The following is a 16,827-nucleotide window of genomic DNA, read 5'->3' as shown; positions in this document are numbered from 1 at the left end:
GCTCAATACCATGAATCACCAGGGAAATGCAAATCAAAACTACAGTGAGATACCTCCTCATATCAGTCAGAATGGCTAGTATCAAAAAAGACACGCAATAACTAGGGTTGGTGAAGATGTGGAGAAAAGAGAACCCTAGTGCACCGCTGGTGGGAATGCAAACTGGTGCAGCCACTAAGGAAAACAATATGGAGGTTCCTCAAAAAATTAAAAATAAAAATACTATGAGATCCAGTAATCCACCTGCAGATATTCACCCAAAGAAAGCAAAAACACAAATTCAGAAAGTTATATGCACCCCTGTTTACTGCAGCATTATTTACAAGAGCCAAGATATGGAAGTAAGCTAAATGCCCATTGATACATGGATAAAGAAGATGTGGTATATATATTTCCAATGGAATACCACTCATTCATAAAAAAGAATAAAATTTTGCCATTTGGGACAACTGGATGGACCCAGATGGTATTATGCTAAGTGAAATAAGTCAAACAGATAAAGACAAATACTACAACAAAAACCAAAACAAATACCAAAAACAAAACAAACAAAAACAGAAATGGACTCATAAATACAGAAAACAAAGTGGTGATTGTCAAAAGGGAGGGGGAAGGAGGAGTGGGTGAAATAGGTGAAAGAGAAAAAAAGGTACAAACTTCCAGCATAAAAGAATTAGGTCATGGGGATGAAAAGTACAGCACAGGGAATATAGTCAGTAGTATAATAACTTCGAATGGTGACAGATGGTCACTACACTTACTGTGGTGAGCATTTCATAATGTATATAAATGTCAAGTCATTATGTTGTCTACCTAAAACTAATATAATATTGTATGTCAACTCTACTTCAATTAAAATATATATGACCAAAAAAAAAACCCAAAATGAACTCATAGGTACAGACAACAGAGGAGTGGTTGCCAGAGGTACGGGTTGCGGGGGGTGAAATGGGTAAAGGTTGTCAAAAGGTATAAACTTCCTGGGGATCTAACATACAGCATGGTGACTATAGTTAACAATACTGTAGGGTATATTTGAAAGTTGCTAAGAGAACAGATCTTAAAAGTTCTCATCACATGAAAAAAAATTTCTGTAACTGTGTACGGTAACAAATGTTAACGCAGTTGTTATAGTGATTATTTTGCAATCTATGCAAATCATTATGTTGTATACCTGAAATACAATGTCATGTGCCAATTATACCTCAATAAAAACAACTTAATTAAAAAAAAGAAAAAAGAAATTAAAGCCTCTGATAAAATGCTTCCAATTAAGATTAAACAAACAAACAAAAACAACAACCAGGGAAGCAGCAGCATCACATAGTAGAAAGGCAGCTGGTCCAGTGAGTAACACATCTGATATACTCCTTAAGCTGGCTAGTGACCTTGACAGACAAGCATTTAATCTCTCAATGCATCAAGAATTATAAAAGAAGGGGTCAATACAATCATCATTAAGATTCCTTTATATTCTAATCACTCTCACTTAGAATACAAATGTTTTTAGGATTAGCGTTCCTGATTATATATCCTAGCAGTGATGTTCTCCTCATGTATTATTTTGAACCAAGTACACACAAAAGCATTATATTACTCTCCGAATAATCAGCTACCAGTGAATACGTGGACTTACAGTAGTCCTCAGCAGCACCACTTCACAGTCTCTAATCGCAGCTCTAATACAGGTCGCCTTCACCCGCCATTCGGGCATCCAGTAGAGGAGGAGGAGGAGAAAGCCGCCAGTGCAAACCACTCCTAGAGACACTACGGCAAGTTTCCAGCGACACAAATTATAGCCATAAATCTCCTGTATGGACACAGTGATCACACGACTGAGTATCAAACGATAGGAGAGATAACTGCCAAAGTTTTTTGTTTACCCAATAAGTATTAACAGTCTTGTCACATAAAAGGTAGGCTTTTTTAAAAAATAAACTTTTAATTTGGGAATGATTTTAGATTTGCAGAAAAGTTACAAAAACATTAAGAGTTCCCTTCCTCTGGTTTACCCTGTTAACTTGGTACATTTGTCAAAATCAAGAGATTGGCACTGGTACATTTTTATTAACTAAACCTAGTATCTATTAGAATTTCACTAGTTTTTCCAGTGTCTTATTTCTACTCCAGGACATAAGCTATAATATCACACTGCATTTAGATGAAGCAAGTTTTAACTTTATTTTTCTCCCAAATGATTAGCTAATTGTCTCAATACCTCTGTGACTGATCAATCTGACCTCCTGACCCAAATTATTTCAATTGTTTCAGTTTACTCCCTCCCCACCTCACTATAACCCAACAAGGGTTGCCAAATTTAGCAAATGAAAATGCAAAGGGCCTAGTTAAATGTAAATTTCAATAAAAATTGATTTTGCTTGCCTTATGCAATATTTGGGACATGCTTATAGAAAAAAATTTATTCCTTGATTATCTGAAATTCACATTCAATGGGATGTCTTATACCTGACAACCTTATCTCCGCCCTTCTACACACAAAGAGCTGAAAAGTCATTTTTTTTATTAAACTGATTTTAAACATTTTTTATAAATCAAAATTAGAAATCTTACATTTGGGATTATATTTAAAACATGACCTAATGTAACTTCTTAAATTATCAAATAAAAAAAAAGCATAATACGCTCCTCTAAGTATTAAAGTTCACAAACAGGAATTATACTAAAACCCAAAAACTAGAGATGTTACATAATCCCAATTCAAAAACGCAGTTGGGATGAGGAAAGCACATTGATTTAGTGTTTTGTTGTTGTTTTATGTACTTTTCTACTTCCCTGGAATAATAAATTACAAAGATAAATTCTTCACACTTAACAAATACATTATAAAAACTGGTTACCATTTCATCTTCTTGACCCTGGTTGATAGTCTTCCTTTCTTCTTTGTCCATATCTATAGTGGTTTGATAGGTCTTGTGCTTCAGAACAGCTGAAGATAACTGAGGGGAAAGAACAACAAGTATTAGGGAACTCTGTTGTATCTCAGTAGACTATAAAACTTCATACCGTAAGACTTTGATGTGATATATGTATCAAAGTTTAACTGATATTTAAGACTCACTGAAGTGCTGGCTGGTTTTAATGACATTTTCAATAATGTGCTAGTTCTTGTGATACTATCACAAAACCTGGCATATTTCATCAATTAACTTATATTAGCAATAGTCTTCGTACAAAACAATTTAAGTTCTACAAGAAACTACTATAAAATCTTCTCTTTTCGTTCCCCACTCAGAGAACAAATCTAGTTTAACCATCCTGAGCTAAAAGTGCTTCACGCAATTTATTGCGTGAAGTACAGTGAAAAGGTAAAGCACCAGCAGTAAAACCAACCCCAAAACTTCTCCATGATTATTAAATTAATCATCCAACAGATATTCACTGAGCACCTTTTACATGAATGGTAATCCTTGGCCAGGAGTCAATTCCTAAAGCAGGTGTACCACTATTAGAGATCACTCCCCCATTCTGATTCCAAGTCTACTAAGCAATCTTCTGATTGTCTGACTACCATGATGCTTGTCTAGCAGAAAATTCATGGAGCTCACTGACAAATTTCTTCCTGTATTAAAAAGGGATATTGGAGGGGCGCCTGGGTGGCTCAGTCTGTTAAGTGTCTGCCTTCAGCTCAGGTCATGATCCCAGGGTCCTGGGATCCAGCCCTGTGTCCTGCTCCCTGCTCCATGGGGGGTCTGCTTCTCACTCTCTTTTTGCCCCTCCCCCCAAACGTGTGCGCTCTCTCTCTCTCTCTCTCAAATAAATAAAATCTTTTTCTTTAAGATTTTATTTATTTGTCGGGGGGGGGAGCACAGCCAGGGGGAGTGGGAGGCAGAGAGAGAAGCAGGCTCCCTGCTGAGCAAGGAGCCCAATGTAGGACTTGATCCCAGGACCCTGGGATCATGACCTGAGCCGAAGGCAGATGCTTAACCAACTGAGCCACCCAGCCGTCCCAATAAATAAAATCTTTAAAAAAAAATGAAATAATAAATTGTTCCCAAATAACTTAATAGCTTCACAAAATAAAGCTCAAGGAATTTATAGGAACACAAAATATCTAGTCTCAATTAAGTAACAATATCTGACATCCAATTAAAACTTAACAGGTATGCAAAGAAGAAAACCCATAATAAGAAATATCAATCAGAAGAGAAAGACCAAGAACTGAACAAATAACAGAACTGGTAGACGAGGACATTAAAACGGCTGTTTTAACTGTAGTCCATAAGTTCAAAAGCAAGAGGAAAGACAACGCATTAAGTACAGACATGAAAGATATAAAAAAGAACCAACTTGACTATAAGATAAAAAATACAGTATCTGAGATGAAAAATTTACTAGATGAGATTAACAGCAGATTAAATATGGCAGAAGAAAGATTAAGGAACCTGAAGACAAAATAATAAAAATATCCAAAATGAAAAGTGAACAGAAAAAAAGACTAGGGGGAGAAAAGCACATAACAACATCAGTAAACTATGAGACAACTTCAAGTACCCTAATATACATGTAAGGTAGGAGGGACCAAAAATATGTGATGATATAATGGCCAAAATTTTTCCAAATCAGATGAAAAACTGTAAGCCTACAAATCCAAAAAGTCCAACTAATACTAAGCAAAGAAACAATGAAAAATTACACCAAGGCATGTCATTATCAAACTGCTCAAAAGCAGAGATGAAAAATATCTTAAAAGGAGACGAGGAAAAAGATATGTTACATATACAAAGGAAGATAGATAAGAATGACATCAGATTTCTTGCTAAAAATAATGCAGGTGAGAACAGCTGAGCAACATCTTTGAAGTACTGAGAAAAAGAAAATATTCAGAGAACTTTATACCCAGTAAAAGTATCTTCCAAAATCAAAGGTGAAATAAAGACTTTTTTAGACACAAAATCTGAAAAAAAAAAATCATCATGAGCAAGCCTACACCATTAAAAAAAAAACGTTAAAGGAAGTCCTCAGGTAGAAAAATGGAAATGTAAATAGGGATCTCCACGAAGGAATGAAAAGTATCAGACATGGTATATATGTGGGTAAATATACATAACAATAGCACAACCGGCAGGAAGAAATGTAAGTATACTCTTGTAAGGTTCTTATACTATTATGTGAATGAGTTTAGTATTACTTGCAGGTAAACTTTAATAAGTTAGAGATGTACACTATGAAGTCTAAAGTAACCATTCAAATAAAAGAGTCACAACTTAAAAAAAAATCAACAAACGTGATTAAATGGAACCATACAAAATACTAAATTGACGTAACAGGCAAAAAAAAAAAAAAAAAAGGAGGAAAATGGAAACTAGAGATGAGACAAACAAAAAACAAATAGCAAGATGGCTGATTTAAACCTAACAATATCAATAATCACATTAAATATGAATGGTCTAAACAGTAATTAAAAGGTGGAGATTGTGGTTTTATTTTTCAAAAGCAAGGCTGCAGGGGCCCCTTAGTGGCTTAGCTGGTTGTCTGACTCTTGATTTCAGCTCAGGTCATGATCTCAGGATCCTGAGATCCAGCCTTGCTTTGGGCTCCATACCAGGAGGGAGTCTGCTTGAGATTCTCTCTCTCTCTTTCCCTTTGCCCCTCCCTCTCCTCTCTCTCTCTAAAATAAATAAATAAAATCTTAAAAGAAAAAAGCAAGGCTACACACAACTATATGTTGCCTATAAGAAATGCAACCTAAGGGGCGCCTGGGTGGCATAGCGGTTAAGCGCCTGCCTTCGGCTCAGGGCGTGATCTCGGCGTTATGGGATCGAGCCCCACATCAGGCTCTTCAGCTATGAGCCTGCTTCTTCTCTCCCACTCCCCCTGCTTGTGTTCCCTCTCTCGCTGGCTGTCTCTATCTCTGTCAAATAAATAAATAAAATCTTTAAAAAAAAAAAAAAAAGAAAGAAATGCAACCTAAAATAAAGGCACAGTAAGCTAAAAGTCAAAACAAAGTATACTGTGCAAGTACTATTCAAATTAAAGCTGGAATAACTGTACTAATATCAGACAAAGCAGATTTCAAAGCAAAGAATATTATCAGGGATTTTAAAAAAAGAATACTACCAGGGATAAAGTCATTTCATAATGACAAAGGGGTCAACTGATGGACAGAAAACAATAATCCTAAACATGTGTACATTTAACAGATCTTCAAAATACACAAAGGACATAGAAGATCTGAAAACATTATCAATCAAATTGGTCCCAACTGATATCCACAGAACATTCTACTCAAGTGCAGCAATATATACATTCTTTTAACATGTGCACAGAACATTTACCAAAAAAGACCACATTCCAGGACATAAAACAGATTCAAGTCATACAAAGTAAGCTCTCAAAACAATGGAATTAAATTAGAAACCAGTAACAAAAAGATAAGTAGAAAAGCCTTAATATCTGGGAACAAAATACACTTTAAAAAAAAAAATCCATGAGTCAGAAATCAACAGGGAAATTATGAAGTATTCTGAACTGAATAAAAATGAAAATATATCAAAATTTGTGGGATGCAGCTAAAACAGTATTTAGAAATTATTTATAGCACTGAATTCCAAAATCTGAAGAGAAGAAATGCCTAAACTCAACCTTAACAAAGTAGAAAAAGAACAGCAAATTACACCTATAGTAAGCGCCGAAGAGAAACTGATAAAATTCACAGTAGAAATCAATGAAATAAAAAACAGTAAAATCAATGAAACCAAAGGCTGTTTTTTTTTTGAGATCAAACAAAAGTGATCATTTCTAGTTAGACTCAAAGAGGGGAGGAAGAAGGCACAAAGTACCAATATCAGGAATAAGAGAGGAGATATTACTACAGATTCTGCAGGTGGCAGAAGTATAATCAAGGAACTTAAGGAACACTTTACACCAATATATCAACTTTTCTACAGGTTTGAAATTACTTCCAAATAAAAAATTTTTAAATTAAAAACCCTCTAACTTTATCGGTCGCGGGATGGTCACAAGTTAGTAATTGCTACAGCTGAGTTAAAAGCTGGGTGTAATAGGTACATGAGAGTTCATTATACTAATCTTCCTACTGTTTTTTAACACGTAAAAATTGTAACAGAAAGTTTTTAAATAAATGAAAGTCACCCATTTGAAGCTTTTAGATAGAAAAACATTTTCAGAAAATATTCATTCTGGGCACCAAAGGCCATAAATCTTGAGAACTCTGACTCTATAAACCCCAAATCCACTGACCCAACTGATCATATACCAGGCATTACCCATAGTTACTTATTGCTGAGTTTGGACTCTCATTCTTCTCCACTCTTGTCTTTTATCCATTGCCTAGAAATAGAGATGTACTTCCCCACTTTGGTAAATCCTAATTTTTCAATAAGAATGTATTAGATGAATAAGCATGTTTTTATAATTTTAGAAAAAGAATTTCATTACTATTCAATGTGTTCATTAACTTCACATACTTATAACTTTTAAAACCTTTTCCCCAAATAGATCTTGACAGAGCTCACCTCAGTCTAACACAGCTATATTATCAACTCATCTTCCAGAGTTAAAAAGTGACCACAGCAAAATAATACCACAGTAATTTTTAAATGAGCTATTATACATTGCCTATAACAATCATTTTTCACACTCCTCTAAATTCAATTCTTGACCATTTTATCTCTTTACTATTTTTAAAAGTGTTCTTGCTGTAAAATTTAGCTTACTTTTTAAGGCAAAATTATTAAGTCTTACCAATTTTACCAAAATGAGGCAATGAAAATAATTTAAATAATTTAAACAAAAAGTTGCTCTAAAAACCATCAGTTATTATTCCTTTAAGCATACTATACCACATAGGAAATTACCAAGACTCTCACATAAACTAATAAAATCCAATGAGACAATAATTGCAACAGCTTACATTTAAAACATACATATATTATAAATGCATATTTAAATTTTAAAAAGTTGTACATAATACAAAGCCTCTAACATTTCTACGACTCTGTAAAGAAAAAATCTATAAATATATTTTAAATTATATTGCCTATTATGGTGAAAATACATATTAAGCTATTCTACCATATATCTAATTAGAGCATTTTAAGCATTAATATCAAACTTCTAAACTCCATTTAACTTTCAGAATATAACTATCGTAGCTTGCAGGAATGCATGTTTTTTAATCAAGTCGATTTCTAGATCACAAGAAACAAATTAAAGAAATTTTTCTTACCAAAAGCACTATATCATCATTCTTCCCAATTGCTGTATCAGCAGCACTTTCAAAAGCTGGCTATTAACAATAAAAATAAAACTAAGCATAAAAATCCATTCAGACGAGAATTTTCTGCCAAATATTGTCTTGACTTTTTGAACTGCTTAGAAAATGACTAAGATGTTAAAATTTAGGATTTTGAAATTCACTGACTTTTAGTGGGTTTTCAGAAGATATACCCTTGTGCCACTGGTAGAGCTACTATTGAATAAGTCACATCTAGCCAGCACACTGAAGTCCCCATTCCACAGTGCATGCCTCAGCCTTGATGTTATCTAAATAGCAAGGAGCTCATAGGCTATTGTGCTTAACCAAACCCTTCCTTGCATTTATAACGAACATGATTTTTTGTGTGAGTAAAAACAGCAGCACAGGACAAAGTGAAGCTATCAAGAATAAATCTCACTAAATCAAATGTGAATTCTTGGAAGTTTACTTATTTTTTTCACATTATATAATTACTAAGAACCATCTGTAGTGTTCTAGGATAAGAGTTAGTCATATCACATTTCCTAAAACAAGAGGAGTTGCCTCAACAGGCATAGAAATCCCCAAACCTCTAAGCCCTCTTTGCTTCAAACCTGAATTTCTTATTAGTTGGAACTACAGTTTTATAATAGTATATGTGTGGAGGGTTTTCTTTAAGGCTATTCTACGTATGTACCCAGAATCACAAAGTTGGTAATTTCATAAGGTGATTTAAAGAGTGATCTATAACTTGAGTAAGACTTCAAGTAAAGCTATTTAGTTTTTTACTTAAGTATTCACCAAGTTCAGAGAGATGAAAGTAAAAAACTAAAATTAAAAATGTATTACTCAAAATCCACAAAACTAAATAAGCTATTCTAAAAGAAATTCTTAAATAACGTTTTTTATAAGTTTGTAACATATACACTGCAGTTTTAGAAATTAAAACTGCATCAGGATTTGGGGGCCACTTTGTGGTACGCGGGTGGCGCAGTCGGTTAAATGTCCAACTCTTGGTTTCAGCTCAGGTCCTGAACTCAAGCTCGTGGGATCGAGCCCCACATCCAGCTCCCTGTACAGCCCGCTCAGCGAAGTCTGCTTAAGACTTTCTACCCCCCGCCCCTCCCCCCTGCTCGCTCGCGCATGCGCTCACTTTCCTTCTCATTCTTTCTCTGAAATAAACGAATAAATCTTAAAAAAAAAAAAAAAAAAGACTTTTTGGGCCACCCTCCATTGTTGAAAGACAGAATGAATCATCCTACTTGGCTCTGTAGTTCTAGATTTTTTTCCTGAGACTTAAACACGCCTACCCATGTTAAATAAAAATTTGACAAACCCATCTTTAAGGACCAATCAGCAAAAGATTTTTTAAAAGATCCTGAAGTACAAACAGTTCAGCCAGCACTGTGAATATTATTTCATTGTCAAATCTGTAGCATCCACAGCAACTAAGATAACCTTCTGCAATTCAAAAGCAGTTCTCCCTTCGAAATAAAAAGTACCCTAATACATATAAAATCCTTAATCTACTCATTGAACAATCTCAATTTTAACAGGTATTTTACACAAATATTTGTGTAAAAGAATTTTTTAAAAAACTCACTCTCCTAACTACAGAAACCAAATGGTCACAACTCTTTATGAGGGCAAAACTTAACACTTCAAGTCAGCTCCTAACAATAAGAATGACATAATATAATTTAATGAATACATGGAAATTTTACAAGGATACCAGCTAAATTTTAACAAAGCTCTAGTGAATACCCATTTTATCACTTCCCATCTTGAACTTTCTCTTATAATACATGCTTTTGTTTCTGTGTTTAGGCTTAAGGAAGACCATTGTATCCAATATACACCAAACCAGAACTATTTACATTTGTAAAGTGCAGACTTTGTGTAATTATACTTTTTTGTATGTTACAAAACAATGCGATAGCTAAAACAAAGTAAGTTATAATTAGGAAAAAAATGTAATTATCTGTCTTACAATTAATATTAGAAACATTAAGAGTTACAACTTAGCCCACACTACAGCATACTTATATACGTTTTTATCACTTTGATTAAACACACTATTTAACAAATCAACACTTTTATTCAGAGAAAACTCCATGTGGTAAGAGTGTCATCATTAGGCAAAACAGTGGCTTTGAGTATTAATTAACTACAAAGTATTTAATTAGTAAAAATGGGAAAAAGTAGCTTTGGACTGACAACTTTTGCTTTGTAAAAATAGAAATGTGTAAAAAATTCTTTTATATACAACATAATAAAGAGTTTGCGCTTTTAAAATGTCTACATACATGAATGAGAGATTTTCATTTATTGAAGCTACTTTGATCTTAAAACTTTTATTTTTTATTTATTTTTTAAAAGATTTGATTTATTTATTTGACAGAGACAGCCAGCGAGAGAGGGAACACAAGCAGGGGGAGTGGGAGAGGAAGAAGCAGGCTCATACCGGAGGAGCCTGATGTGGAGCTCGATCCCAGAACACCGGGATCACGCCCTGAGCCGAAGGCAGACGCTTAACGGCTGTGCCACCCAGGCGCCCCTGATCTTAAAACTTTTACACTTCCTCTTAAATCTTCCTCATGTATGTAACTTTTCATCTTCAAAATCAAGGACTGAGAGTTACAAAAGTATTATAACTGCTAAACTGATTTCAAAATCTTACCATCTATTATAAAAGTGTTGCAGCAGGCAATAGGAAATAGTAGATAGGATCACTGCTATAAGACCAGTCCTACATGCAATATTCGAAACAGGAAGAATCAAAAAGGCCTAGAAAGAAAACTAGCATCTACCCCTAAGATAATCAAAAACCAAAAAAATTGGAGACAGTGGCTACTAGTGGTGACTGTGCGTTGCAGAGTGAAAATGAGGTAGAGACTTTAGTGATTTTGAATGTTTTTACCACCTATTTTAACTATTTTTAAATAGTTAAAGAAAGAAGGTAGGCTGAACGTATATATAAACTTCTAATTCTACAATGCATGGCCATCCTTGGGTTGAAACTTGCAGGATCCTGCAGAACACTTCATGGTGCTGTATCAAACCATTCTCCAGATTCTCTGGATCTCTCTTAATTAGGTTTTTTTTTTTTACCCCAGGCAACATAAAGTGGTCATTTTGAAGGCCCCCTTAACAAGTACATTTCTAGTAAGCAACAGTGTGATTATATTCATTTTTACATCCCCTCCACGTTCTGGCTCCACTGAGGAGTAAGTAGTAGCCACTGACACAGCATAAAATAGCAGCAAATTCTAAGTTATTTAATCAAATTAATCCATCTAAAAAAATTAATCTATCTACAAACGTTAAGTAAGCATATATGCCATGTCTATTACTATATTAGGAACTGTAGGAGATAAACAACTTTACCCCAAAATTAAAAAAAAAAAAAAAAAGAAAGAAAAAGAAAGCAAGCAAGCACATATCTCAAGAGTCAGCTTTAACTTGTTTTAAAAGACAATTCAACATGAACTATTTTGTAAGTTCCTTCACCTGTCACGGTTTCAATTTCTTCCCCACTGAAATGAGGCAGTTGTAATAGTCTGTATGATTCATTCCAACCATGAAAGCTTTGACCTACATTAATTATCGTCTCTGTATGCACCTTGCTGTTGCACTCTTCCACCACTAGGTGATGTTCCAACATTGGTAAGGAAAAGGGCTGACAGTTTTCAGTAGCCTTAATAGAAAAGCTGCTCATCAAAAGTGATTATGAGTTTTAAGATTTTTGTTTGTTTGTTTGTTTAGTATGACTGGAGGTACTAACCCGGGAAAGTAGGAGTTGGCTAAATAATATAGCCTCTGTTTCATGTGTCTCAATGGAAAAATAAGACACAAACACAAAACAAATGATAATGGTGGTGGAGGGAGAGAAGGCAGGTATGTTATTACTACCTTTACAAAGATTACTCCCAAGTTCACAATTGTCTGAAACTAGAATTTAGGGATCTTATAATGTTGTGAAGCAAGGGACGGGAGAACAGTAACAATTAAAGAGCACATGAACCTATTAGAGAACAAGATGAGATAAAGTATAAAATTATGTGGTAAAACACTACTTGCCCATTAAACTAGAAAAAAAAAAAAAAGGAGCACCCTTATACACTGCTGTTAAGAGTGAACCTGGGGGCACATGTGTGGTTCAGCTGGTTAAGCATCCGACTCTTGATTGAGGCTCAGGTTATGACCTCAGAGTCTTGAGACTGAACCCCACCTCAGACTGTGCTGGGTGTGGAGCCTGCCTAAGATTCTCTCTCTCGCCTGCTCTCGCCGCCCCCCTCACCAAAAGAAAAGGAAAAAAAAAAAAAGTGAATCTGTACTACCTTTTTGGAAAACCAACAGTATTTTAGAATTTTAATACTCCCACACTTCGATCCAACAATCCCAATTAGAAATCCATTGTCACATTACATATACATACATGTTACCATTAACTGTTTCTTCAAATTCATGAAATAGAGTATATGAGTTTGTGCTTTGGGGGTGAGAGGGGTACTTACAAGCAGAAAAACCTAACTGAATGAAGTTTTAAAGCAAGCACTGAAGAAAGTGTTTGGCATTTATTACAATACGGAATTGACAAATCTAGAGTTCTAACAACAGCTTGAATACACAACCCATATTGGTAAGTGAGCTTAACTGCCCAAATAAAAGCTACACTTTTAAATTTAGAAGATAAGGATTTTTGTTAATCAATATATGAATGAATGAATGTTTCTTCCATTTTAATGCAAATTAGTGATTATTTCTTCTAAAATGTAATACTGTTAATCCAAATCCCTAATAACTTGTTTGACATTTCAATCAGCAATTTAAAATCAAAATTGGGGGGGGGGGGGATGCGGTAACTGGGTGATGGGCATCAAGGAGGGCACGTGATATGATGAGCACTGGGTGTTATACACAACTAATGAAACACTGAACACTACACCAAAAACTAATGATGTACTATATGTTGGCTAACTGAACTTAAATTTTAAAAAAAGAGAAAAAAAATAAAATTTACATTTAAACATTCAGGGGCACCTGGCTGGCTCAGTCAGTAGAGCATGCCTAGAGCATGTGGCTCTTGATCTTGGGGTCTTAAGTTCAAGCCCCATACTGCATGTGGAGCTTACTTTAAAAAATGATAATTAATAAAATTTCAACATTCACCAATTCTAAGACTCATATTATCCACATGTTTACACAGAAACCAGGCTATAGTTCAGATAAAACCTTATAGTTGCTACTGGCAGGTGACCATCACGATGCAGTGGTCACTGCATGCACTGCTTGAAGTTGGTCTCAACTTTTCATAGTACTGTGTCATTTCAGCTGAGCAAAGTACATTGTTGGTAGTACAGTGCTGAGTTGAAATTGTTGATTAAACGTATTCAAAAAGATTACAAAATGCATTCAAAGCTGCATTTTGAAACAAAAAGTAATAATATGCACAGATAGGTACCCAAACAAAGCAGCAAGGTGCAGAGGAAGGGCTTAGAGGAGAAGGGGTGGGGATGGGTAGGGAATAATCAAGAAGGGGGGGAGCAGGAACAAAACATTACAGAAAATTATATTCTAAGTCTTAAGTAGTATGTTAAGAAGTTACACACAGAATTCAGATATGTTCATTTTTCTTATTAACAGCAAAACCCAAAATAAGTTTTCTTTATTAACTCAACATGGTTCACTTCAGAATTACTGTATTGCGTTGGCAAGAAAGCAAAATTAGTTTTACTTGTCATCTGTACTACACTATGGCTCACATTTTATTCTTCCAGACGTTATGAAGACCTGAACCTGACCACAAAGGAAGCACGAAATCACTAGACAGCTATTCTGTACAAAAAGTACAATCCTAATTTACAATTATAACTGATAGGCACTTCAATCACCTTTTTAAAATTATGTGAACTTGTCTTTTTCCACTTTATTCCTTTCCCCCAATTTGAAACCTATCCATGTTGACTCAGCATAGAAAGGAAGTACAAAGCCCTTAACATCTGCATTCAACAAATATTTCAAAAACACACTTTAAATTGCTGTTGAAGAGGATAATGGCCTTACCCATAGTACGATCATCATAGAAATCTGAACTTTCTCATTTCCTATGGTCATTCGGTAATCCACTATCCAGGATTGAAAAAAAAAAAATCAATGCATTTGGGTACTTTGCCAAATGTAACAAAAGTAACCGATATTTGTACAGGGATTTTTAGTTTACAAAACACTTTTACAGGACTTTTCTACTTTACTTACCAGTTCTCAATCAATATCATCTTTTAAAAACAAGAAAAAAAATAATCTTCACTTACCAAAATCAGCACTTTTGACTTTCCCACGAAGTCAAGCATGGGGTGACTTTATATCAAAAAGCCTTACCAACAAATTAAGGAATTAACACATAGATAGCAACATCTTTCAAGGGTCTGTTTTTCAAAAATTCATTCGAAAGTCAAATGTAGTTGAAATACTGACTAGGTTCTCAAGATGGCCCACAAATGACCTTTTACCTCCCACAATTCTGCTAAATTATACTTCATATTACAGTAGCCTGGGTCATGGGGCAAGCAGCCAGGTAACCAAGTTTTTACTTCCTCTGCCCACTTCTTAATTATTAATATACCCCAAGCCTTCACATCCTCTGCCCACTACTTAATTACTAATATTCTCTGGCCTTCTCTCTTTATAACAACACAAAGAGCCAGGAGGGGCTCCACTAACGCGTCTACAGTGAAAACTACCAATAGCTCCCAATCAATATTTTTGGCACTAATCTCTCTCGAGCTCCAGACCCACAGATTGAAACATCAACCATACATGTTTACATACAACTAAAATTCAATAGATTCATTTTATCTTTCTTCCAAACTCACCCCCACATGAACAATTCCCTCTACTCCTTAAATGAATATGATTTGCTAAAATTCCATGCCAGGATTTTGGAAGTCATCCTAGACTCCTTCCTATCCCACAAGGAGGCACTTAGTCATCCTTTCTACCTTTCTCCCATCCACCTCACCATGCCCTATCTCCACTGGCACTGCCCTCAACTCAAGGTCCTGATGCCTTCTCTAGTCACCCTCATTCAAATCAATATATAATCCAGACATGATCATTTCTCTGCTTGAAATTTCAATAGCTTCCCCTTGTCTGCAGCAGCATTTCCCCAACTGGTATCCCTCCAAAATAAAAATTTTTAAAAATTTTTTAAAAATTTAAAAAAGCATCCCCAACTCATATAAATTGAAGAGATATACTGGATTAAGCAAAATTGAACAATCCTCTTACTAGCAAGACACTGAAAAGTCTAGGGGCACTTGTATGGCTCAGTCAGTTGAACATATGACTTCAGTTCAGGTCGTGATTTTGGGGTCCTGGGATCGAGTCCCGGTTTGGGCTCTCTGCTTTTCCCTCTCCCTCTGCCTCTCCCCCCTGCTCATGTTCTTTCTCCCACCCTCTCTTTCAAATAATAAATAAAATCTTAAAAAAAAAAAAAAAGACACTGAAAAGTCTTACAATGCACAATACTATGTGTTTCCCTACCAAGGGGAAGTAAAGTAGAAGAGAGGCCCAATTGGGCTCCAAGGACAAAGTTACAACTAAGTGGAAGAATGGAATACTCTTCAGAATGTGGCCCCACCTAGTTGTCAACACCACCTGCCTTTCACCAATGGTTATCATTCACCTCTTACAAACTTTACATGCCATCTATATAGAACACATTTGTACTTCCTCTAAGGGCTACTGTTTCCTGACTTCATTCCTTTACATACATGGTTCCTTCTGCCAAGAAGGCCCTTCCCTAACAGTCTGGATAAAGAGCACTTACAAGTCCTTCCAGACCCTGGTCAAGTATGTCCTCCACCAAGCTTTGATTGTCCCTTCTACCTTCCAAGCAGAGGACAGCTCCTACCTTTGTCTCTCTTCGTAAGAATCAGAACATTTGTCCCACAATGTTGGACTTACAGACTGAAAACCTTAAAGGCTGAGAACCAGGCCAGCACCCAGCAATGGAGGAGAATGAATGAGACAGAGCAAGACAAGGGGTGTGAGGAAAGGGTAAAATCCTTCCTGTTTTTCTGGGTTAAATTTCACAACCAAGTGCATTTTGTCGTTGGCATGCTTCCACACTCATCCCAATGCTCTTTTCCAATTCTCCCAGTACCCTCTCCCAGGTCCCTGGGTGACTTCAGGTAACCCTGCACACCTGCCATCTACAACACTATGTTCTTCAGTATCTACTTCTTTTTCAAGAGTCATTCTGTTCAGAAATTAATACATAAATAAGTTATAACTTCTCAAAGCTGAGAAACAGAAGATAAATCTCCAAATAACAAAACAAAACAAGTATGGGGGAGATGTGGGGAGTGGGCGTTGTAGTGCCACCATTCAAATGCTGGCCCATGTAAAAGTCTCAGAGTATTCCTGAATGGGCTTCCCTCAAGTGTTCTCACCTCTCCACTACATCCACTCCTGCACAGCAGCAGCAACGGGCACTCCTGGCAGAAACAGAGCTGGAACTAGTGCTACTGCCATCCTTTGGGCTACCCACTCGTGGACTGAAAAGCTCTGTTCATCTGAGAGACCATTTATGACCAATTTTTCAT

At 35.7% G+C, this 16,827-nt stretch overlaps 1 protein-coding gene across 2 annotated transcripts in view; it reads right to left on the bottom strand.

The window, feature by feature from the left end:
- The window catches only part of ATP13A3 (ATPase 13A3), an 85,920-nt gene that overhangs the window by 59,050 nt on the left and 10,043 nt on the right, over nucleotides 1-16,827 (bottom strand). For both annotated transcript variants that reach the window (XM_040621416.1, XM_040621417.1), the window contains exons 3-4: nucleotides 2,859-2,957; nucleotides 1,637-1,810 (exon numbers count right to left, since the gene is read on the bottom strand). In XM_040621416.1, coding sequence (XP_040477350.1) covers nucleotides 1,637-1,810; nucleotides 2,859-2,909 — 225 coding nt within the window. In that variant the 5' untranslated portion in view covers nucleotides 2,910-2,957. The remainder of the gene's footprint in view (nucleotides 1-1,636; nucleotides 1,811-2,858; nucleotides 2,958-16,827) is intronic.

The sequence above is a fragment of the Ursus maritimus genome, unplaced genomic scaffold (assembly GCF_017311325.1).
Source record: "Ursus maritimus isolate PB19 unplaced genomic scaffold, ASM1731132v1 scaffold_4, whole genome shotgun sequence".
NCBI lineage: Eukaryota > Metazoa > Chordata > Mammalia > Carnivora > Ursidae > Ursus > Ursus maritimus.
This window is presented reverse-complemented; position numbering and strand designations above follow the sequence as displayed.